The sequence below is a fragment of the Pan paniscus genome, chromosome 2 (genome assembly GCF_029289425.2).
Source record: "Pan paniscus chromosome 2, NHGRI_mPanPan1-v2.0_pri, whole genome shotgun sequence".
Classification (NCBI taxonomy): domain Eukaryota; kingdom Metazoa; phylum Chordata; class Mammalia; order Primates; family Hominidae; genus Pan; species Pan paniscus.
In genome coordinates this window covers 95654295-95680227 of record NC_085926.1, presented here as the reverse complement: position 1 = coordinate 95680227, position 25933 = coordinate 95654295, and the positions used below count along the sequence as shown (strand labels likewise).

Genomic DNA, 25933 nt, shown 5'->3' with positions numbered 1-25933 from the left:
AAAAATCTGACTAAAAAAATGGGTAAAAGATCTGAATAGACACTTCTCAAAAGAATATAGACAAATGGCCAACAGGCATATGAAAAAAATGCTCATCATTAATCATCAGGAAAATATATATCAAACTACAATGAGATATTATTTCACCCCAGTTAAAATGGCCTTTATCAAAAAAGGCAAAAAAATAATGAATGCTAGTGAAGATGTAGAAAAGGGGGAACTCTCGTAGATTGTTGGTGGGAATGCAAATTAGTGTAGCCACTATGGAAAACAGTATAGTGTTTCCGCATGAAACTAAAAATAGAACTCCCATAAGATCCAGCAATCCCACTGTGGGAATATATCCAGAAAAATGGAAATCAATGTATCAAAGAGATACCTGCACTCCCAAGTTTATAGCACCACTATTCACAATAGCCAAGATATGGAATACACTTTTGTCCATCAATGGATGTATGGATAATGAAAATTTGGTACATATACACAATGAAATATTATTCAGCCATAAAAAAGACTGAAATCCTGTCATTTGCAGCAATATGGAGAGAACTGAAGGTCATTAAGTTAAGTGAAATAAGCCAGGTCCAGAAAGACAAGTATCACATGTTCTCACTTGTTTGTGGGATCTGAAAAAGTAGATCTCATAGAGACATAGAGTAGGTGGTTACCAGAGGCTGGGAAGGGTAGGGCGGAGAGAGGGGTGGAGAGAGGTTCATTAATAGGTATAAAAATACAGTTAGATAAAGGAATAAGACTTAGTGTTTGATAATTCAGTAGAGTGACTATAGTCAACAATAATTTACTGGATATTTCAAAATAGCCAGAAAAGAAGAATTAGAATGTTCTGAACATACAAAAAAGATAAATTTTTGAGGTGATGGATATCCCAATGACTCTGATTTATTATGCATTGTATGCATGTATCAAACTATCACATGTAACCCCTAAATTTGTATCAACAAAAAATGATATAAAAACTGGATGATGTGACAATAAAGATTGGTAGTGGAATAAAGATTGAAATTTTTGAAAAAGGTATATAGAGTCTATCTCTAAAAAAATGACAGCTAAGACTAGATTCTTGAAAAAAGCAATCAGGTTAAACTGTCCTCCCTCTCTCCCTATTCTAAAATGCCAGCAACCTCAGTACATTAACAATAAATAAACATAAAGATAGCTTAATATGAAAAACTAGTTTGTGTCCAGGAAAGAACTACTTATCTAGAAACTGATTTTATCCACAAAAATGAGACAATTTTACTATAAAATGAGATGGGCACTATTTTTTTGCAAGGCATTTCCTATCACAGCATTGTACATTTCTGTACTTATTTTATTTAATTCCTTAAAAATAATGTTCTAGTAGTGGATGTAAGCTTACAAGAGACTCTTCTTGAGCTTGGTGTAGGAAGGGAGCAAGTGTTGTATCTACATCTATAACTGAGTGACAGAGGTTTGAAACCCCTCAAGAAGTCCCATTTCAAGTGGCTCCTTGGCTGTTACCATTACCATAAAAAAAAGAAAAAAAAGCAAAGCCAATCACTTTTCTCTGGACCTGGAGGTCAGTTTTTCTGATAAGGCAGGAGAGTTGTCTAAACATAAAGGCTCAGGAATTGGTGCCAGAAATTAGGAAAGCCCTATTAGATAGGCTTTCTTTATATGCAGCAGACTTTAACTTTAACTTATACATCACATGTTAAATGTGCTAGCTTTATATATTTTTCAGTTATTACAATATGTCCATACACTTGTTGCTTAAAATCATCTTGCTTACTATTACTAATATGCATACTATACTTTCAAAAATTGTCTAATTATCCATAGAACCTATAAAAATGTTTCACCTTTCTCTGTTTTGCTCCTCCTGTAAGGAGGAAACTAAAAAGAAGGCAATGACATTTAAAGTAAACTCAGGAAATTTGTGAAGAACTTTTGAAAGAAAAGACATTTGAAAATAATATTCCAGTTTAATAATTAAAATTTACTGTATAAAATATACTGCAAATTATGGCTGAGGATACTTAAAGGTACTGAAAGGTTAACAGAATATCTTAATGTGATTATATGCGGTTTTAACATCATATAACATAATTCTGCACATTAATTTTCTTTAGTAGCAGAAAATACATAAAGCATCTAACAAAGATACTTACATTTGAAGGTTTAAGTTTGTTAATGATCGTCGTTTTGCCACTATTATCTAGCCCAAGGCACAAAACATGAACCTCCTTCTTCTTCAGGCCAAGCAAGACTGAAAGTCTGTCTAGCAATCCCATAATGTGATTCAAATATTTACAAACCAGCTGCAATTAAGAAAAAATAAAATATTACCCAAAGGCACCTTAAGTTATGGAAAATATTGGTACGTGTATTAAAAAAAGGTAATAATTTAAATACACATAATAATAGTGTGAAAACTATGTCAATGTAGCTTTGCACTTAGTAAACACAGTGTAAGCTGATTACCAGAAAGGAGCCTTAACTGACACGAAGATTTGCAGCTTATAACAGGTGGCAACACAGAACAATGCCTTGGAAATAACATTTCTCTCTGTAATTTATCATATTTAAGAATAAAACATGGTCAGCCTCAGTATCATTTGGAGTCTGCGAATTGTGATACTTGAAAATATGGAAGAATTAGGCCGTAGCCTTTCCAGAAAATCTGAAACAATGAATGGGCAATGGGGTTCATGTAGAAGGCAGAAAGTAGAAGGCAGATCTGAAAAGCAGACAGATTTTGAGATTTTGGTGATATCATTTAAGCCACTGTTAAATCTTTATCAGAAGCCAGCCCCATTGTTATATTTTGTAATAATATGAAGTTACAATAAATTCACTTTTTTTTTTTGCTTGCTTGGTTATTTCCAGTTTAAGTAGGGTTTTCTCTCAGTAGAAGCAAAGAATCCTGAAATACTTATCCTTATTTCCCCTTATCCTACACATACATCTTTGTAAGTCACCACAAATCCCTTTGTGAAGAAGGTTATGCATAAATACATACACACATTCAATTTATTGAACCTTACTAAATATCTGTTTTTTAACTGTAACTTATCTGAAACATCCTACTAAGTGCTATTTTAAAAGGACTTTATCGTATTAGTATAGAATAAGGAAGTAAATACTGATTGTAGATTTTAATTTAGTTTTTTAAGTATCTTAAAAATTTCTTTGTTAACTTGTCCCTAAAGTGTTCATTTCTCTTGTTCAATTGTATTGATTCTTTGAAAAAAAAAATCTTTCTAATGCAAACTTAAAAAAAAAAACTATCAGCAATCCAAAAATAGAAGTATTTGGAAGTCAAATAAAACTGCTGTGTACATAAAACTTGCTATGTGGTAACTTTATGGCTGTTTATATTCATCTAAGGTACTGTTAAATTTACACTTCAGGTCTCCAAACTAAACTTTTCAAAGGAGCTCACTTTGGGTCCATTGCTCCCCAAACCATTACTTTGTGGTAGAAGGACAGGGAGATAGATCCCTTTTTCCAGCCCCCAACTGCTGCAGGAACTGCTACAATATATCTATGTACCAAATATTTCTCATTACTCACCAACATTAGTTCTCTAATGTTTTTATTCTCATTAAATTGACTTATTCTCATCTCCATCTAAGGTTGCATAAGCAACCTGTCATATTACAGTTTCTTCAATACTTTTTATTCCATACAATTTCAGGCAAGGCCATACCTTGAAGGATGTGAGGCTGCAGCAACTTTATCAACAACAGGCTTCCAAGACAACTGTATCTAAAAGGAGGTTGCATAGTCAACATTTTGCTTAGGCCTTTTGGGATATGATTATGGGTAGAAATTTCAAAACTAAATTTCAGTGATGTGCAGAGAAGAGATGGAACAGTGCCATGCCAAAAGGTGAGGCCTATTACAGAACCACGTTTGTCTTTCCCCAAGGATGAGTTTGACCTCAGGTACTTCCATTTGTGCCACTTCAATCTGCTTTTCTCCTTGTATCAGAGATTCAAATCTTATTCAGTTCATTTCTTTAAATTACAGCTTAAGGACCAGCATTTGTAAAATCTATTTTAAATTAACCTTCTGATGTCATGAAGCAATTCACACATACCATTTGATTTCAAAGTAAATTTGCTATTACTCACTTTATTTACTGCATAAACATATTGATATAAATGCTTATATCTTGTTCTCCATTTCATAATTTAGAACTTATGTTTTAAAAACGACAACTTCTCACATTTTCCCCCCTTTAAGCATCTACTATAAAGCACTGAGTGTTTAAAGCCTGATGCTTGAATATTCGTTTTTCACGGTACCTTGTATTGTGACTTTCCATCACTTTTCCACGGATTATCACTTGATACTTGTTAATGAAATATTTTGGGACACACAATTTAGAAGAGCAGGCAGTTTTTCTAAAAGAGGTAATCACATTTATTGAAATTGCTTTATAAACAACTATCATAGAGCCTTTAAACTTCTACGTTTCAAGTAGTTATAATTTTCCTTCCATAAGTTGACTTTCTGCATGCATAAATAAAAGATAATTGAAGCCAGTCAATATTTGTTAATCGTGTCTTAAGTGTGCAGCGAGAGATACAACTGTTTTCTGCAGCTTCCTACTCTGATAGCCATGATTCTCAACCCTGGCTGCACTCTGAAATCAATTGCTGAATCCGAATTTTTGAAAATAAGATCAGGGCATCTGTAGTTTTAAAAGCTACCCAGTGTTTCTGATGTGAAGTTACTATTGAGAACTACTGGCTTTCAGAATAAAGCCAGTAGTTTCAAACTTCCAAGCACAGCTTTTAAGGTTGTCCACAATCTGGCTCCAATCTTCCTTTCTTGTTTCTTATCTTACTGTAACCCTCTCTTTGCACACCAGCCAAATTCTCTTGGTTATTGTCTGACAGACTGTTTCCTAAAGGATTACATATTGCCAGAGAAGTCCAGAAGAATTAGGATGTTATCCACAGTTAACAGCTTAGAGGGTAAGCTGCAGAGACAGAGTGGTAGCCCAGAGAAAACACCACGAATGATACTTAGTAAACTCTGTAAAGTGTTCGTTGATTGAAATGTTGCCTACTTTTATTACCCCAAATAAACATTCTTATTCGGCTTTCAGTTTTTTATGATATAATTTAAATTACACTTACACACACACACACACACACACACACACCCCAAATACACGGGTCTAAGTTGAGCATTGTTAAAACCCATCAACCAAACATACGTCCAAACCAGTTTAGTAAGTTTTCTAGGGCCTCTATAACTCACCTTCTTTTCTACTTCTCATACATTAGCAACAACTACACGCGTGGAGTGAAAAACATGGGAAAGACCAAAGAGGAATTCTAAAACTGACGGGGACAGAGGGTGGCGCTGGCTTTAAAAACCGGCGTTGAGGAGATACCTGGTTTTTGAGGTTAGTCCGGAGGGCGCAGGAGCTGGCAACAGGAATGGACGCACTCGTATCGGTCTCCGGGATGGAAATCTCGTGCGAGGGTCCCTCAGCCTTCTTCTCGATGCCTACATGGGAAGGATGCCTGGTAATGAGCAAAGCCGTCTCTAGAAGTTGGGAAAACCGGCAGCCTCTGCAGCAGTCTGTGCATCAGTCGCTGAGCAGGCGCCTTGGCAGGCACCGTTCCCTTGGCAACAGGAGCTTCTTCCGGTCCTGAAGCCACGCCTCCCCGGGGGTCCTGGCGATTCAGCCGTTGTGCTATAGCTTCTGGGATTGAAGAGCTCCGGGAAAAGGCCAGAGGCGCGCCGAGGAACTATACATTGAAGAAAAATGTGTGCACAGGTGGCAGGGTGAGCTGCCTGTTTCCTGCGAGGAGCCGGGCAGTTCCCGGCGTAGCATCATGGGAGTTGTAGGCTCGCGCACAGCTTTCTGGGAAGCGTTTGGCGTTCGCGTGTGCTGCGGGTTTGTTGCTCGGCCCTGGTCTTCCTGGGGATCCAAGAGGCTGGCGCTGGGTGTGGCGCGGAGAGTGTCGTTACCGGGCACCAGCGTAGCGTTGTGGCGACGACTGCAAGACGATACTGTCCCCCCTGGGGCAAGATGTGCGCCGGAGTTCCCCAGTTGCCCATCGCACCTACTCTTCTCTGGGTTCTGATAGGCCTCCCACCTTCAGTCCCTGTAGAGGTAAAACTGTTAATACAGGAAGGTAGAGGGGAGAACTGGTGTAAAAAGTCAAAAGGTGTTATTCGGCTAATAAAGTATGCCTGTACCCCTGCTTCTTAGTTGTGTGGTCTCCCGAAGAGATTTCTACCAGGCATAATCTCCTGTGAGTAGATTACAGTCTCCAGAATCAAATCGGCAGGTGGTCAGGAAAGGTATTAATAGTCAATACTTAAAGTTGACCACCTTCTTAAATTGCACTTGGATTTTATAGTCATAGTCACAAATGGTCTTCAAATAGAAAATATTTAGGCATACCCTTCCCCACATCTTTTATTACTGCGTTTTCCAACGGACACATTACAGATGCAGTCATTTTAAAGATCTAGCCTTTCAATCTGCCCAACTCCACTAACCTCACCCCCAGTGAATGGCCTCATTCTTCAAATAGGTGTTTGTATCTCTTCATTTTTTTTGTTTGCCATGGGTGTAGGATTTCCGACCCCCTGCCCTCCACCGCGCGACCCTTTTCAACTAGCTAGTATTATGTTTACTGCACTGCCTGTTCTTTGGCCTGTCAATTCATTTGGCCTATTAAATGGACTAGGAGGGTGCAAAAAGAGACTAGAAGGAATTATTTCAAAGTAATATGGTAGGGGGGACGGTTGTAAGCGTGTGATTATGGGGTGATTTATCTTTTGTCACTTCTCCAAATTTCCAAATGTAATTGTCATTTTTACAGCGAAAAAACAAAAGCGGCTCTGGATTAGTGATTCTTGTTGAAAGTCAAAAACAAAACAAAGACCCTATGGATGCATATCAACATATAAATGTCCTTGTAAAAATGGAGTATGGAAATACATTCTTTCTTACTGTGTGGTCTTAGCCCAATTTACCCTTCTCCGTGCTTCTATCCTCACCTTCAAAAATATAGTATTTATCTTATCTGGTAGTTCTGAGTATTAAAGATAACAGAAATACAAATGTTTGGCACATATTTATTGTTCAATAAATAATGTCCTGTCTTCTTTTGTCTTGAGCTTTTTATTGTGTAAACAAAATTGACCCAAACCGTAACTGTGGTGGTTCTTTAACTTCTGAACTTCTGATCGTGAATGCATTGACAGGGAGGTGTTGAACACTTTTCTGTGTGCCTGTGTGTTGTGACTTACTTGTAAGAGATGGAAGCTAATGTGCTTGCGGCCAAAATATAACATTTTTTTTTTCTTAGCGATAGGCAGAAATGTTATATTTCAGAAAACTTTCATGGACAGACTCAAATTTTTCCTGCTAAGTTGATATTTTCTGCCTCTAGGTTGAGTTCATCTCTTTTGGCTTAATATAAAACATTTGGTGAAAACTGGAAATAAAATGGACATATTGAGCATCCAACTTTTCAGGAAACCAAGGCAGATAGATAATTCTTTTACAAAAATGTAGCTAGTCAAATCGTTATCTTAGATAAGTATAGTTGATAGATGGCTTATTACTAGAGATAAATGTTATGAAATAAAGCAGTTAAATAATCTAGAAAAAAATGTTAGCCTTGAAAATATTAAACTTAAAAAAACATAAAGGCTGCCAGGCCCGGTGTCTCACGCCTGTAATCCCAGCACTTTGGGAGGCTGAAGCAGGTGGATCACCAGGTCAGGAGTTCAAGACCAGCCTGGCCAACATGGTGAAACCCCATCTCCACTAAAGATACAAAAATTAGCCGGGTGTGGTGGCACGTTCCTGAAATCCCAGTTACTCAAGCGGCTGAGGCAGGAGAATCGCTTGAACCGGGGAGGCAGAGGTTGCGGTGAGCTGAGATTGTGCCATTGCACTCTGGCCTGGGCAAAAGGGTGAGACCCTGCACTCAAAAACAAAACAAAACAAAAAACATAAAGGCTGGGCACACTGGCTCACACTGTAATCCCACCACTTTGGGAGGCTAAGTAAGGCAGGAGGATCTCCGGAGGCCAGAGGTTGGAGACCCCATCTCTATTAAAAATAAATACATATAAATATTTCATATGGTTGAACCTGCTGTTTTGGTGCTTTGTCAACTGAAACTCCTCTCACGAGTACATTCAGAGGCTGAGATACAATTGTTTCGCTTGATTTAAGAAGTTAGTTTGACTCTTTTTTATTATGACAATAACAAGCTTTAAAAATGCTACGTGATTTTCTTAAAGCCACTTAACCATAACAGAAGATAATTTTAGGTACCTTCTCACCAGTTTTAATTTCATACTGGCTTTTAGAACTGTAGTAAGAAAATTATAAAAAAGAAAAGAGTCAGATATAATGAACACAGCACTGTTCTGATTAATTCAGGATACTTTAGCGTTATTTTCTCACCAGCAACTTTTAAAAGATTATAGATAATCCCTGATTTATAACTTACTGCAACTTTTTGGTGTAAACTTTGGTCTAAAGCTGTGTTTCAACAGTTGATGTTATGTGTACCCTTTTTTCATCTGCAATTTCTGTGCGGTACTGCCTCTGCAATGAACACTTTAATTTACTTGAATCTCACAAAATATTTTCCAATATAAAATCGCTACAAAAATATTTACTAGTTTTTTATAGTGATTTCTGTGAATTTCTGTCTAAACCTAATGACATTATTTAAAAAATTTACAACTATGATTTTGCATCCAGAATTACTAAATTATCTAAACAGCCTCTAGATTTATTAGACCAAAAAATAAATTGCATTAGATCTGCATAAATACAACAATACAAAAAAGTCACAAATTCAACCACCAAAGCTGTAACTTTTATTTGCCAATAGATATTTTAATAAACAGGCTTACTCCATCTGTAAGACCCTGATAATGCCTCTTAGGAAATCATAGAAAAATAAAATACAATAATTAGTAATTTGTACCTTGTACAAAAATCTTATTATGTTGCTCAGCAGGTAGTTTGCTAAACAGCATATTCTTTCAGCAAATAGATGACATATGTTATGCAATTCACCACAAACAACCCCTCATATTGAGAGCTGAGCATTCTATAACACTATTAACTTGTAAGCATGCCAGCACATGAAAATTTACATGGAAAGTTATTAATATTATAGTAGATTTTTGTAAGATAAAAATAGTACCACCTTCAAATAAGTCTGGACTACTTCACTGCTATAGTAAAGTAGATAATAGGTAGGATTGCAGTTCAATTGTTAACACCTTTTTACCTTGTTTATAGCTCTACCATATTGTGATTATAACCAGAAAAGAGAATGTAGGCTGTGTCAGGAACCTGAGTGGAAGGCATATATTGAAGCTTTAAATGGTGGCAGAATACTAAAGAGAAAAACGTAAAACAGTGCTATACTTCCCTATTCTCATAGATAAATCTTTTTCCCCTTTTGTAAGAGCAGATGGGTACAGAGTTAAATCCTTAATTAATAATAAATAGCTTCATGACAAGTTACAATGATGCTTTAAAAATCATATTTGTACTTATAGAGAGGGAAATTATTTTTAGCTGTCATTTTTTATTAGTCAAATATAGCTCTATGAGGGATTAAATATCTCAACCTAGACATGTTATCTAGGTATTTTATATAAATATGCTATTTAGTTTGCATATACTTCAGGATTTGTGCTACAAACATTTTATAACATTTTGAGTGCACTGCAATTGTTGATATCATCTACCATTTAAAATTTGATGCGGCCATTTAAAATTTAAAGTGTTTAATCAAATACATATGTATACGTACATTTATATCTTTATATTTTTGGCTATGCTAGAACAGCAAAAAATGGAGAGCAATCTCATTCCATTATTCACAATCTAATTTCACATCAAATCCAAATAATAATGCATCTTTAAATTCCAACATATTGAATTACATACAACCTAGAGAGATATATATACACACATACACACATACATATGTATATATACATATGGTATATATACATATATATAATATATGTATATATATCTCCAGAAACAAAGCACCAAGCACAATTAAAAGATCACATTCTTCCTATAGGATAGAGGGGCACAATGAACAACCAACCATATTGCCCATGTGTTTTCCGTAAATGACAGAAGGCATTGTTTTCCTATATGAAAACAAAATAATTTTTACTAAAAGATTAGTTCCTGTTTGTCTTTTAAAATTTACATGGGACCTCAATACCCTCCCAAATCATGTTTGAAAAAAGTGACAGGTTGATTATGCAATATACATCTTTCAGGAATAAGCTAATTTTAAGTTTGATAGGCTTTGCATTATAACAGATTAGCTACAAAATGTTTCTGCCTTTTAATCTGTAATAGATGAAAATAAGGAAAACAGTATTTATGGCATTGAGAAGTTCTCAATCTCTACATTATGGAAAGGACTCTTACCAGAGTCCTTGGAAACCACAGAATTCAAAGTTTCGGGTCTTCCAATAAGATGTCTCAAAAATATTTAGTAAAGATGCCTTTAAAATATTTCATCAAATATATATTCACTTTCCTACTATCCAACTACTTACATACGTCTCTTCCAACCTCTTCCTTCCCATCCTGCATATTGGCTTTTATCTCATTCTTGGTAAAATTAAAAAAAAACTTACGTAGTGACATCCTTCCCTTTCTACCACAAATATACCAACCTATTTGCACATTACACATTCTGCCTTCCTTTCATTGGAGTTCTATATTCCGGCACCTATCAAAAATTAACCTCCCTACTTATGCTTTAAATCGCAACCCCTTTATCTCTCAAGGCCTTTGTTACAATTATCATCTCTCTTGCATAATCAGTTTTCCCCTGTCTGCCAAGTCATTTTCATTAGTAGATAAATATGCTGTAGCATCCTTAAAAAACAAGACAATTCCTTAACTTCCTTTCTCCAGCTATTATCCTATTTCTCTTGCTCCCTTTACATCAAAGCTTTTTGAGATAGTTGTTTATAGATAGTGATTTCACCTCCTTCCTTTACATCTCGCCTTAATCCATGTCAGTTAGGATTTGACTCCACTATTTCATAGTTGATAGTTGACTCCACTATTTTCATAGTTGATGACCTTGTGAAGGTCATCAACAACAACAACTTCCATGTTGCTAATTCCCATGGACATGTCTTTGTTCTAATGACTTCTTAAAAGCATTTAATCCAAATGAGCAACTGCATTTCCTTTTTCTCTAGCCTACTTTATACTCCATTTCTTCTGTTTAATTCTAATTATCTGCCTATTAAACATTGGAATAGCATATAGTGCAATCCTAGGCCTACCTCCACAGGCTTTTCCTAGGTGATTTCCAAACTTTAAATAGCATGTATATACTGATGCCTTCCAAATCTTGAAGTAGTGAATCCACCACGTTTTTGCTGGAATTACTCCAGTAGCCTCATGCATATACCTTCTCCTCTTTTTGCCTCATTTCAGTGTACCAAGAACACTGTTCTCTACTCTCCAACAATCCAAATTTTCGTTCATTAACTATTCCCCTCTGCTTGTAATTTCATTCATTAAATTTTCCCTCTCCTTGTAATGCTCTTCCCCCATATCTTCTTATGGATGCTTCCTTCATGCTTTTCAGATATCAGTTTAAATGGCATGTCCTTGGGGAAGATTTCCTCTACCGCTTAAAGGAGCCACAGTCATGCTATGTAACATTTTTAATTATAAGCACAGCACATCACTATTTCTTCATTGTGTGTCTTTATCACTAGAAGGTCAATTCCATGAGACAGGGACTTTGCTTGTCTTGGTCACCATGTATCCTCAGTGCTTAGAACAGGACAATGGTACATGGTAGTGCTCAATAAACAGTTGAATGGAGTGAATGGACTTACAGATAAATATATTTTAAAGGTATGTCAGTATATATATATATATATGTATATATATATGTGAAAATTTATGAATTATACAATTTTGGACCAGTAAGGAGACATGATCTCCTTTAATTTGTTGTTGCTATGGTTATATTTGTTATATAGTTTAAAGAGGTAAACACTAAGCTTTGACTGATATTTTTTATTGTTATATTATAGATACCTTATTATTGCATTTAATGGTAGAGTGATCAAGGTTGTAAGGTGGGGAAAACGATTATTTTGTTTTCTCAAAGGTTTTTGGAAACTCTGAAGAAAATAAGCAGATTACACGTAAATGGAGTAGCTTTTCACTCTTGTTTGAAGTATCCTACTTGGTAAGATTTTAAAACTGAATAAGCAGTAAGTAGTGAGAAGTAACTATAAAAAATATATGTTCTTTTTTTGAATTTGTAACATCCAGTGGAGAATTTTCATTTTGTATTTCCATTCATGAGAAGAGTTTGCTTTCTCTAGCAAATTTTAGGGGATATCAGACTAATATTAAATAAAAGAAGAATAACTTCAAAAAGAATAACTTCTAGCCACTGTGCTATGACACTTGGTTTCATCTTATTTGAGAGTTGGAAACTTTCAAGCATAATGAGACTGAATGGAAATATAAAAAATACAATGGCTCTTTTTAAAAATACTTAAAACAACTGGAAAGAGAAGGCAATCTTCTTGAAAGAATGTAAGCATTTAGAGATCAAAATATATTATATCACATAAAATTAATATGTAAGTACTATGTTTTTAAGCATTTAAGAGTATGTGTAAAATTAATATAACTGCTTAACGAGATAAATTGATGCTAAAAGACAGTATCAACTAAGTTCCTTTTTTATGCATCTTAATATATACTATTTTTATATTTAATGATGGCTGGAAAAAAATCTCTTTATTATCCATGGGATAATTTATTAATATGTTTAAAGTGCTATGGCAGTCCAATATTCAATGTATTATTATTTGAATTTTTTGGCAAATTCTTTGATTATATATGTCTTGGAAAACAAAGGATTAATAATATGGAAATGTTAGGAATTTTGATGACTTGTTCTATTACAAAACATTTTTAAAGTGAACTTTTTCCTATTTTTGATATTTTGATGACATTTCTTTCTAATTTTATATATCAATACATATTTTAACAACTATTAGTGTACTCATTTATATTAGAGATTCCCATCCTTGAAATGCACTTTAGTTTCAAAATTACCAGTAAGAGTACTGTGACATACTTTTTATTCACTCTTTTCTAACAGTTTTTAAAATGAGGTAAGTAACAACTTTAAAACAAACTCCTCTTTGTACTGTATTACCTTTTAGTGTTTTCCTTAATTTTAGTGGAACTTAGTCTGTTGCCATGTTCTGCATTCTTGCTTTGCCTCTGATTTTTTTAAAAAATGAGGTTACTATAGCAGGTATACCATAATTAACATTTTAAGAAACAAAGACTGTTAAAAATTATTCCTTCAAAATTCAAAATTAAACTGTCAAAGTTTTCACTGTACACAAAATTAAAAATAAGTATAATTATGTAAAATATCCCAAAGATATTTATATCCTGTATATATTCAATGTTTTTCAATGTCACAATCCAAGGTGGAATGTGATTAACAAAATGAATAATAATGTATCCAAAATCAAGCACACACCATAATCTTTACATCAAATGTTACTCATGTTCATATTTGTTAACACTGCTCAGATATTGTGTCCTGCTCCCTCCCCAAAATGCTCCCATTTCACATTTTGATTTTTTTTACTCTAAGAGGCCTAAAAACCATAAAATTTTATCAAAGCTACATTTTTTTGGTAAGAACAAAATGATATTTTTGCATAGTATGAATATATTAATACATTTTTCTTTGAAGACATATCTAGCATGGGAAGAAAGAGTACATTAAAATAAATTCCAAACTTCAATGACAAACATTTATACACATTAAACCTTACTTTCCATGCAGAGCAGCAATTTTGAAAAGCTCCAATCATTGTTTATTAACTGTGTATGATATTCAGCATTGTCTTAAAGATACTTTGAGGTTATTGCAGTAATAGCTCTTGATAATATACCAATGGATATTTAAACAAGTTAAATTTAACAATGAGCATATCAATCACATTGACAGAAAAAAATAGCTTGTTCAGTTACAAGTTTGTTAGCAAGTTATTGGCCATTGATTTTTGTTATAGAGCTTCTAAAGGCTACAATTTTGAGCAGACTTATTCTGAAGACAAAAACAATATGGTAATAAATAAAGCATGCACAGTCAAAGAAAAACTTCCTCATGACTTTAATAATTATATTACTGGGTAGATGAGAATTCTAAAGATAGCAAAAGTTACTACTTTGAAAAATAAACTAATATGAAGAATTATATTATGGCTTCTCTAAGTGAATGAAGATGTGTTTAAATGTAAATTTAACAAAAGCAATTTCTATCTAAATGCATACAGTTCATCCTACAAATTACTAAAGGTAGAAAAGAGATTTTTAATTATAAAAGCAGTGGAAGAGGACATTTTACATACGGTAAAAATCTTAAAAGTGTAGTGTTTGCCTATCTTTACAAATTAGCACTCTTCTCTCTATCATGATTTTGAAAAATTAAATGATATTGAGTCTTTATAGAACAGAGCCAAATTAAGACTGTTCTAAGGATGAGCTACAAATGTGGAAAAACTTGTAGAGAAATGTTCACATCAATTTGCTTCTCATGTAAGCTCATATTGAACTCATGAAACAAAGATATCTATCCTCAGTTACTAATACCTAAATATACAAATTGAATGGAATATATGAAAAATGATTCTTATATCCTTGGAATTTTTTCTATAATAATGTATTATTTTGGGATAACGATAGTTCTCACTTCAGCGAGGGATAATGAGATGGAGACCCTGTTACTAACTAAATAGGAATCCTGAATTAGAGTTGTCCTCCTTTTATTATTTTGTAGAGCACCCTATCTATACTTGTATCTCAGTTGTTCTGATTTGTTGAGATTATAACTTATTATCTAACCAGAAATGAGTTTATTATGACAAATTAAAAATGGCCAGAGGTCACAAATAATGCAGAAAATACAAGTAAGAACAGTTTTACTTGAGGGAAGATTTTCACTAATTCTGATACTTTTCTAGTTTACAACTCCTGAGAAGATTGTGTTGTTAATTTATACCTTATTTTTTAATTAAATATAGAAGCCACATCTTTATTTAACATTTAAGAGCTATTTTTCCTCCTCATCTGTCAAGTGATTTTTCTTTAATACCTTTGTTATTCTGAGGAATGAATTAGTTGTGTCTAAGGGTAATGGAATTCTTTGAGACTTTCTCTATAATGAAACAAATCAAAAGTTCTCTTAATGATGTAGAGATTTGTTACTTTGATTAATCAGTGTGAAAGTTCAAGCAAGAACTTTTCCATGTTTTGTTTAAAAGAAAACTTTGTGGCCGGGCGCGGTGGCTCAGGCCTGTAATCCCACCACTTTGGGAGGCCGAGGCGGTTGGATCACCAGGTCAGGAGATCGAGACCATCCTGGCTAACACGGTGAAACTCCGTCTCTACTAAAAATACAAAAAATTAGCCGGGCGTGGTGACGGACGCCTGTAGTTCCAGCTACTCGGGAGACTGAGGCAGGAGAATGGCGTGAACCCGGGAGGCGGAGTTAGCAGTGAGCCGAGATCGCGCCACTGCACTCCAGCCTGGGCGACAGAGCGAGACTCCGTCTCAAAAATAAATAAATAAATAAATAAATAAATAAATAAATAAATAAATAAAGGAAACTTTGCTTTCAATGGGACAGTGCAAAAATCACTTGATGTCACTGAGATATACAAACTTTGCAGTTGACAGATTCCTTTTTAAAAGGTAAAGTTTATTCATTTCCTAGTGCTTTGCCTGCCTTAGTAATTGAAAAGTTTTCTCTTTTTTTCATTTTAAAATGTAATTTTGGATTGCCACTGGCTACCTAAAGAAGTTCCAAATATATTGTAAAATCTCAAAAAGTAAATGCTAATAAAACAAAAACTCTTTTGAATTAAGAGCAAAGAATCCAAGTCTTTCCATTAAGCTATAAATCTTCTCACTGGGCACAGTGGCTCACGCCTGTAATCCCAGCACTTTGGGAGGCTGAGGCGGGCAGATCACCTGAGGTCGGGAGTTCGAGACCAGCCTAACCAACATGGAGAAACCCCGTCTCTACTAAAAATACAAAATTAGCTGGGTGTGGTGGCGCATGCCTGTAATCCTAGCTACTCGGGAGGCTGAGGCAGGAGAATTGCTTGAACCTGGGAGGCGGAGGTTGTGGTGAGCCAAGATTGCACCATTGCACTCCAGCCTGGGCAACAAGAGGGAAACTCCATCTCAAAAAAAAAAAAAAAGATATAAATGTTATTTTTTATACATTTTATACAAACTCATTTATAATTTGAAGCTAATTTATTACTCAGAAAAAGATGATTTGTTAAAACTACATTTTGATGACCTGTATCTTTTTCTGGATCTTTTAATTTTTTTCCAAGAATACATGTACATTATGCCACATCCACTTATAACAAAAAAAGTTAATTTTTATCCTGAGAAATCTTTGCTACATCTCATCAGTACTTTTTTTTTTAACAGTAAGAAATAGATGGAGTGTTTACTTTTACACAATATAAGATGTTTCTATCATTTCACTTAGTAATATGTTATAGTCAGGAGTAATCATCTATTTCCCCTGTTAAATGGATGGAATTTAAAAGGATTTTATGCTACCATTGCAGTTCATATCTATTATTATGTTTACTAGAACAAGTGAATAAGCTTGAACAAGAGATTACTCCAGAATTGCTCTTGAAAAAAAGCTAATGTTTTCTAACAGGAGGCACCTTTGAGGTAGTGAATCCGTATACGAACTGATAGCTATGCTATCAGACAATAAAAATCTGTGACTCCTGAAGAGGATCAACTGTTAATGAGAGAAACTGTTTTAGAGAACCCAGGAAGTATGCTTTCCCTCTGCCAGAGGGATTATGGAGTGTTTCGGAAGAATACTATGAGAATTTGAGGTCCAAAATATTTCTTTCCATTTGAATTAGAATTGCAAATCCAATTCACACTGGACGAAGATCCTATTTATTTCTTTATATTCTATGGAAAGTGCTATCCCCTGGTGACATGGCAACCATAGCAAACATAGCAAATAAAGCTCTAAATTTTAATAATGAGAGTTACTTGAAAGCAATGACAGCACAGCCAAACTTATCTTTGTAGTAAAATTTTGTGCATATAGGAGATATTCCATAGATATTTGTTAAGCTGAACTAGATAAAATCTATACTGTCTTTGTGGAACATTATAAAGATTGAAAAATTGTTGAAAATGTTGCTTATAAAAACCAAAAGTTAGGTGACTTCAGTATCTTATATTCTGGTGGAAGAATACCATCCGTTTAACCCAGTGTACTCCTCTACCTTTTGGAGTCTTCATATTAAAAAATATTAAAATATTTGTTGATTGAATGTAAAGTAATATGAGTCTCTTCTACTTCACAGAATTTGAGATTGGAAAAGTTAAGATGCTCATACTAAAAGAAGTGATACATATGCTTCAAATCTCTTTGATATATAGAGACATGGACACCAACTGTGAGTTTATAATAACAGATATTGATCTTAAAATACTAATTTTTAAAATATTAATAATAAACTTCCTTAGTTAAAGCAATTAAAAAGGATCATCATCATCCATTTCAAAATTACTTTCCAAAAAACTTGATTTCAAGTTAAGGAAAAGCCAGAACCCATATCCTCTGTGAGTACAAATGTTCTCAATTATGTGATAGAACCCAAAATATTATAGCTTTTGCAACATCCCCCTGCCCCAAGCCTCTTCTAAGGAAATCTATACAATCTTTTTAGATTTGTTGTGCTACCTTTTTTATGCTGATTGAGATAATGTGTGGCGTGATAGAAGCTGAGAAAGGAATAAAGAGAGAGGATGGGGGAATTAAAAACAGGGTTGAGAAAGTTTTAGAAAATTTATTAAAAGAGGAGAAAAGAAAGAACTAGCACAGTGAAAATTATGAAATGAGAGATTTAACTGACTGCCTTGTAGAGCAGAAATTTGGTAGGAAAAGACACCAAAACACATTTTTAAGAAATGTGGTTGGGTGATAAGTAAAATAATTCATTCTTTACCATCTCTTCTGAAGAGCTTCTTTAGAGCCTTTGCTTTTCAAGGATCGGATTTGGATTTGTTTTCCATTCATGGGCTGAGATAGGTTTTAAAGCTGTTGCTGGAAGGCAGTTTTATTCAGGTTATACTTTGATAGATTCATGGGCTGAGATAGGTTTTAAAGCTGTTGCTGGAAGGCAGTTTTATTCAGGTTATACTTTGATAGATTTTAAAGACCAAGCAGAGTGAAATAAGATGTCTTATTTTGATACGGAATGTAGAACATTTATCACCAGTTATAACTCATTGCAAAAGTGCTATAATTCTTGATTCGTGTTAAACCACCAAAATTTTGCAATTTGATTGCTTTTTAAAATGATTTAAATACTTTATCTCTCTCCTTGATTGTACATTGTTTTCACATTTTTTCCAAATATGCCTTCTACTATGAGATAATGAGTTCACCATAGACAAAATTGACCATCTAGAAATAAAATGAAAATGATTTTTTGACTGTCTGGTTTTAAAATACAAAACACCCCCTCAGTAGCATAGATCAAGACATTTAAAATAAAGTAGGTATGTGAGTCTATATGCATATTTTAGGTATCAAAGATTATTCCTGAAGACTTTGTGATTTATGGAAGTTACTTATTTTCTTTTTATAATTAAGTTTTATGCTTTGCATATTAAACAGATTTAATTACCTAAAATGTACACTAGTAAGTCTCAAAATGTTTCATGTAAAATTTTCAGATGAATTTGGCATTTTAACTGTTTATATTCCTGAATATTGTAATATTCCTGGGATCATGGGGTCCATGATTGGTAGGCAGTAAATCCTTATAGTAAATCCTTATATTTTAATGTTTCTGTTTAATCTTGCACAAGTTTCAATGTTGCCATAACCATAATGAAGTTCAAAGTTACATTTAAGATTATCATGCTTACCATTCTGAAAAATAAAATTATAATTTAAAAGGAATTTTGAAGGAGACATGGGATGAGAGACAAAGCAAAAAGTAGTTTTATGATACTATCAAAAGATGTTAGAGAAAGAAAAAATAAGTACAAATTAACCAGATGTAGAATAGGATCATCAGACATTTTAAAAGAAAGAATTCTTAATAGGCAACTTTAATCTTGTAATCACTGAATGCTCATCCCATAGAAGTTTAAATAACTTAATAGAATTTATTTCAAGGTACACTGATGGTGCCGACAGAGTCCTGTGGAAGACCATATTATTCTATTCCTTATTTTCCTAAATACCTTTTTTGTATTATAAAAATAAATATATGATTAATAAATTTAATCTGTTTTATATCTGTTCTTATTTAATATATATTTGAAGATAGGTAAATATGGAAATTTTATATTTCTTCTAAGTGTATCCAGATTTGTGTAAATGTATCAAGCAAACTGCAGATAGTCTATGAGTGATGCACAACCATGCAGGTTGATGGCTGGAAAATGTGGCTAGCTATATCTGGCACACTTACTTGAAAAGTGATGATTTTCCCATCACCCCCTACCTTTTTTTGTATATTTTAAGAAACATCTAAAGACTCTTCCTTCTAGCTTTGCTTTACACATTTGTTTTGAAATGAGAAGGATTAAGCTGTGGTAGGGAAAAATCAGGAGACAAGTCAGCAAAAGAAAATATGTAGAAGGGTCTAGTATAATGGGACGATCAACAAAATCTAAATATAAGAAAAAAATGGCCAGGCGCGGTGGCTCACGCCTGTAATCTCAGCACTTTGAGAGGCTGAGGCGGGCAGATCACCTGAGGTCAGGAGTTCGAGCAGCCTGGCCAACATGGTGAAACCCCGTCTCTACTAAAAATACAAAAATTAGCCAGGAGTGGTGGCAGGCGCCTGTAATCCCAGCTACTCGGGTGGCTGAGGCAGGAGAATCGCTTGAACCCGGGAGGCAGAGGTTGCAGTGAGCCAAGATCTCACCATTGCACTCCAGCCTGGGCAACAAGAGCAAAACTCCTCCGTCTCAAAAACAAACAAACGAACAACAAAAACAAAAACAAAAAACAAAAACAGGGTCCTTTATTTAAAAAAAAAAAAAACCACTACTATGACAAAAAATGAATTTAGATAGGAATTTGAGAATTAGGGTAGGTAGGGCACCATTATCACTGAGATCCAACAAAAGCTAATTTATTAAATCAGCATCTTTAGACAACCTACTCTGTTTTTTTCTCACAACACATTTTACTTACTCTTCCACCTAAAACAGTCGTCATTTTTTTAGTTTTACAGGGAGCAGCTGATTTTATAATTTAATTTGTTCATAAGATATAGCACTATTTTGATAAGCCAACTCAGCTTAAATCACTTAAAATATATATTTACCTTTGTTTTTTAAGCCTCTCAGAAGATTATGACAACACAGCTGTGTTCTCATTTTTATGTAACTGTACGTTGGACCCAGGTTGACACACTATGCTCATGTGTAAGATCTGTTTATATGCTCTTTGGAGTATTCATACTTATTTCTTAGAAGGTTTGGAAAAGAGCTCAGCATGTTCATGTAACTATTTTTGCAAAGAAAACATAAGAACGCTTCAACTTGCAAAATGTGCCAATACCAAATGATCAGCTAAGTCTGTTTATTTTCTTGGGCCACCATGTATCTATCATAAAGTTCTGTTTAAATTAAATTAATAATTTTACATTAAATCTAAGGGTATAATCTAACGTATTTTATTCAAAGCAATTCTACTGAGAATGATCAGTTTTCTCAGTGCTTTGATAATTGCTTTTGCAAACTTGTGACAATGCACAAAGGAAATAGTCCTGGATTTATCCCAAGCTTTTCTCTATGAAAGCCATTAGATCAATGAAGTCACCCTTGGTCTTTCCAGGAGCAGTCTTCATAAGGTAGTAGAGAAATATACTACAGTTAGTAAAAATAAATAAATAAATAAATAAAATTAGAGGTGAAAAGCCTTTAAACTACCACCTACTATGAAATATGTATGACATTATAAAGTTAATTTTTAAAAAATTGACAAACCCAGCCTCAGAAGATTTATAAACACAGTATTTTTTTCTCCCTCCCTAATAACCCCTTCTCACCACAGTCATACCTCACAAAAATTCATTACATGATATCACTGGTCATTTCTGCAAATAATTCTAACAATATCAGGCACCAACAGTTAAAGTATTAAAAAATAAAGTAACAATACAACCAATAGAGCTGAATATAATTATCTAAAAATGAAACATTTATGTCAGTTTGGAAGCTACTTGATCACAAAACATGAAAGAAAGGTCAACTAGTTCTTTCTCATCTACCATCAAACTCTACATACATCACTAAGGAAGCCCCACCTGGATAAATTTTTTTAGGTTAAGTCCGTGAACACTTCCCATATACGGCTTATACAAAATTACACATCCATGCTGAGTTATTTACCATTGCGTAGCAATAATCTGCAGTGGGCCAGGGTTTTAGTTGCAGGTTATTCAGAGCGGATTTATGTAGCATGATTTTAAAATCCTGGTTGGAAGCATAAACATAAGGTGTGTGCCTATAGTCTGAACAGAAGACTACAGTTTGTGAAGTGATGTTTGGAGAATCAGAAGAGAGAGTAGTAGAGAGGATATCGTTCATTTTAGAAATGCTGAGGCACAAAACACAGGTGCTTGTGGTACTTTCATACATGAAATCCCTTCTCCTGTATGTGCATCATGTGTAAACGTAAAGTCTGTATGCTGCTGACTATTCGTCTCTGGTGTCCAATAAGTATGACTCCAATTCTTCTAATGTCACTGAAAGAAAGGAGAGAGCAAGAGTGAGAGCAAGAAAGAGAGAGAGAGAGAGATACAGAATATGAACATTTAGATCTAATAAGCATGCAAGATAAAATGAATATTTAAATATATTAAATAAGCACTCTGCCACAGTTACCAAAAATAGTGTAGCTTACTTGTTAAGCAGAGATTTAAATGAGCAGCAAAAGTTTGTTTCTTTTTTTCCTTTTCTCTGGATCCACAGAATACATAAAGTTAATCTCAGATGTAATAATATATATATTTCAATTTTATACACAGGTACTTATGTAATACTCAGATATTTCATAGGCATAAATGCTATATAATTTAGGTAATGATATACATTTGCAACAGTATTAGCAAAATGGTGATTATGTAGGATGGAAGGTATAATATGAACTCTGTTTGATTTCTCATGGATTTTTGATATCTAGAAAAAATGCCCTTAGGTTGTACTGTATGAAATTGCCATTACTGTCTTAAAACAATGGCAATTTAATATGATTCAAACTAACCATTTAGTCTTTTAAGCATATGTTAAATATTTTCATTGCATGTAGGCAAAAGACAATCTTTGAGAATAGTGGAAAATGGATGACCATTATAATATCTAGAAGGAGCTCTGAAAATGACATGATAATATTGCATTATTTGATGAAGGTAATAGAAACTGATTATGCAATATTAATATATGTGAGTAATAATTTGCCAAGGTAAAATTAAGTTGACATAAAGTCTATGATTTGGATGAGAGTAACATGCATTTTAGAAAACATTTAAAATATTTTAAATAGCTATTTGAATTAAATATATTCTTTCAAAGAATAATAGCTAAAAGTGTAATGTCCAACTTCCACTAGAATGATAGTCAGAAATGGTGAGCAAAGACTTGGAAATTACCCACTAGCCTAAGGAAAGGTGTTCTTGATACAGCATTTGAACTTATAATCCCCAGCAGGACATCTCGTTACAGTAATAACCCTAGTATCACTTACTCAATGCTCATTCTTGAAATCAGGTCAAATGTTGTAAACCCTGCTGCCACGAAGTTATTCTTGTATTGCCCCATCTTTATAGAATCTAGCCAGTCACCAACTGTGACAAACAAAGGATATTCCGGAACTTCACCAGGGGACTCTGGCATTCTGTAAGAAAACAAAACATGGAGAGCATTTAAAAGCCAAATAAAGCACAAATCACGGAACTTTATTTTTACTTTTACAATATTCTTACATCTAATGTTTTTATTCTCCATTTGAAAGCCTCTGATTTTCTATCTTATTCAAATCAGTCACTTAAAAAAATTATTTATCAAATCAGTGACTTATCTGGTGGAACACTTTTGTCTTTTTGTGCTTTTTGCTATGACTGGGACTTACATTGATCTTTTTTTTCTTTTTAATTTCTTTATGATGGATGTTGAGAGAACTCACATCTTGCTATCCCCCTTCTTCTTATACTTTTTTCTCTTGCATAAAATTTTGTTTTGAAACTTAAGGAATAGCCCATCCCTTATCCCCACAAGGAGAGTAGCCACAGGATGTTCATTCTTCCCCTGTCTGACCTACCCCTGAATCCATGTCCTTTTCTACATTTGCTGTGATAGTTCTTCTCCTTCTTATGGTGAATTCATTGATCAAACTTCCATTTGTCTGTTCTCAAACATTCAATAATAATTTATCATTTCTTAAAATGTAATTTTTATTGTCATAGAGTTCAGTTGCATGAATAAGATTTACACACATACAAGCTAAGGTAATGTCCCCAAAGCACAGATATTAATAAGGCACAAAACAACACAAAATCAATGTTAGGTTGGGTTAACAAGAAAATGGATCTTAAAGGCAATGATATAGCAATCTTTATTTTTTTTTCTCAGATCTGATGCAAGGGGCAGTATAAAAGTATTACTTTGGAAAGGCTAGGGTATACATGTGCTTATATATACATTACATACACATATTTATATGCAATATATATGAAATAGTTATATATAATAGCTTAAGTCAGAGAGAATAAAAACAGAATTAATCTTATAAATTCTGGTAAAAGTAACTCAGAATTGTGTATTTAAGCCATTCTGACAATAAATTGTATTAGTTTCTTTACATAATTACATAAAAATACACATTAAAATATTTTGCATGTTTTAAAAAATACTTGGTGGTAAAAGTGCTTTTATAGTAATAAATGTGTCACAAAAGCTCTATGGTAATATATCATTTAAAGAATTTTTAGATCTGTAATTTATATTAACTAGTAAAGGAGTAACAATCTTTAAAAAAAATTTAGTGTTTGAGTGAAATCGATATGTTGTAAGTAATGAAAAACTTCCTTATTAGAAGTGAATCACTGAGTTATTTTTATTGGAATATTGAAGTTAGTTCAACTTTCATTTACTTTGTTTTTTAAGTTTTATAAAGTTAAAGAATGAAAGAATCTACAAAGACAATTAGAGCCATAGATTTTAATGTTCATATTTCGACTGTTTTATCAAAGTGTTTTTACCATTCACATTTGAACTACTTCAGCTTTAACTAGCAATTGATAAGCTATGAGCACACATGATTACACCATGTGAAGTAAGAATTCCCCTACTGTGAAGCAGAAGGGCATATACATGCTATATAACCCTGGTATTGTTCTACTAATAATATGGGAATTAGGTCCTAAGGTTAATACTTAAGGTAAAAACTGAAATTCCCTAACCATCAAAATTACCCTTAAAAATCCTTTAAGTCACCCTAAAGTCACCAGGACCCGAATCTTTTAGGAGCACAAGTTGTATATGGTACAACTCCTGAAGATTCTGAAAGGTGCCCTTGGAAGGCCTAGAATTCATTTATTTGGTTTTCCTTTTATTACTACATTGACCTACCTTTTTCTAAACTGAGGTCTAGCTGAAGGTGGAGGTGGGGTGAACAGAGATTACAGGGTGGGGTTGTACTCTTTATATATGATTGGAATTAACATAAATTAAATGCATATACCTTGTGATTGATTACACTGTAGTCAATATTGGGTCTGGTTATCCATACAGTGACTTCTGTCCTTTTTAACACTACTCAATTCTATTGCATTTCCTATTTGGAGGCTGTTAAGCTGCATTCTTTTTTCCTGTACTACATATTGCAACGTTATTTTGATTGTGGGCTGTTTCATTTTAATTAACATCAAAATGATTCATGATTTGACCTAAAACAAAGATCAGTCATATTCAAAGATTGGAAAGCTATCATAGCATCTACCAACAAATACTTGAATTGTTGCTGTATTTATTCAAAGTTTCCTAGAGGTGTTTATGTTAATCAATATTGTAAAATAAAATTTCATATGTAAAATACAAAATAATAAAGGTCTTCATGGCAAAAATTGTGAAGCAGATTTTTAAGTTGTAGCATTTCTCAGAGTTTTCACTGCTCTAATGTGCATTGTAAATATGTAAGATAATTCAGAATAGCTTCTACATTATTTTTCTAAATTATTTGACCAGTTTCAGGGGATATACCATACTTCACTAACCAAGTTTAAATATCAAAATGACCAGGATATCCTTGTTGCTTGTTAACATAAATAAAACCACATGTTAGAAAATTGAGTGTCCTATTTCAAAATGTGACTCTCCTGTCTTTTAAATACTTGTCAAAGTAGTTCGTTAAAACTGAAGAAAATTAAAAGAATGTATTAAAGTGACTTTCCCTTCATACTCCTATGCCATTCTCGATGCACCAACATAGTCAGATGACTTCTACTTCTTTCTCCTGAGATAACACTGGAATCACTCTTGAAATTTCACAATTTCATATATTTGGTGAGTGGAAATGTAACTTGCTAATTTTATGTCCTTAGTATAAAAGGTCTTGGAAGGACATTCTGTATGTTAAATGACTTAAATAGCCTATTTCCCTTGTTGAAAAGCATCTGCTATTTGCTTCCAGAATGCTTTAATACCATAATTCCCTTTCTCTCCACGCATCTTCAGTGACCTAGTTACTCTTTGGCCTTTATACGACTGCCTTGGCAGTTGATTTAGTAAGGTCAGGGTCCCCTC

General features: G+C 33.8%; 2 protein-coding genes across 22 annotated transcripts in view; both read right to left on the bottom strand.

Moving 5' to 3' along the window:
* ARL6 (ADP ribosylation factor like GTPase 6) overlaps positions 1-17965 on the bottom strand; it is a 55220-nt gene extending 37255 nt beyond the window's left edge. For 3 of the 16 annotated variants that reach the window (XR_008955383.2, XM_034956988.4, XM_055110192.2), the window contains exons 1-2: positions 5396-17945; positions 2154-2303 (exon numbers count right to left, since the gene is read on the bottom strand). Coding sequence is in view for 11 of the 16 variants with exons in the window: in XM_034956988.4 (XP_034812879.1) it covers positions 2154-2276 (123 nt within the window). In the remaining 5 variants the exon portion in view is untranslated. Of the gene's footprint in view, positions 1-2153; positions 2304-3694; positions 3754-4295; positions 4395-5395 lie in introns of all 16 variants that reach the window. The other 13 variants (XR_008624786.3, XM_055110187.3, XR_004670635.4 and 10 more) reach the window with 9 other exon arrangements.
* Positions 5396-25933, bottom strand: part of EPHA6 (EPH receptor A6) — a 955687-nt gene continuing 935149 nt past the window's right edge. For all 6 annotated transcript variants that reach the window (XM_034956977.2, XM_008975358.3, XM_055110176.1 and 3 more), the window contains 2 exons: positions 22878-23027; positions 5396-21879 (listed from right to left, as the gene is read on the bottom strand). In XM_034956977.2, the coding sequence (XP_034812868.2) occupies positions 21765-21879; positions 22878-23027 (265 nt within the window). In that variant the 3' untranslated portion in view covers positions 5396-21764. The remainder of the gene's footprint in view (positions 21880-22877; positions 23028-25933) is intronic.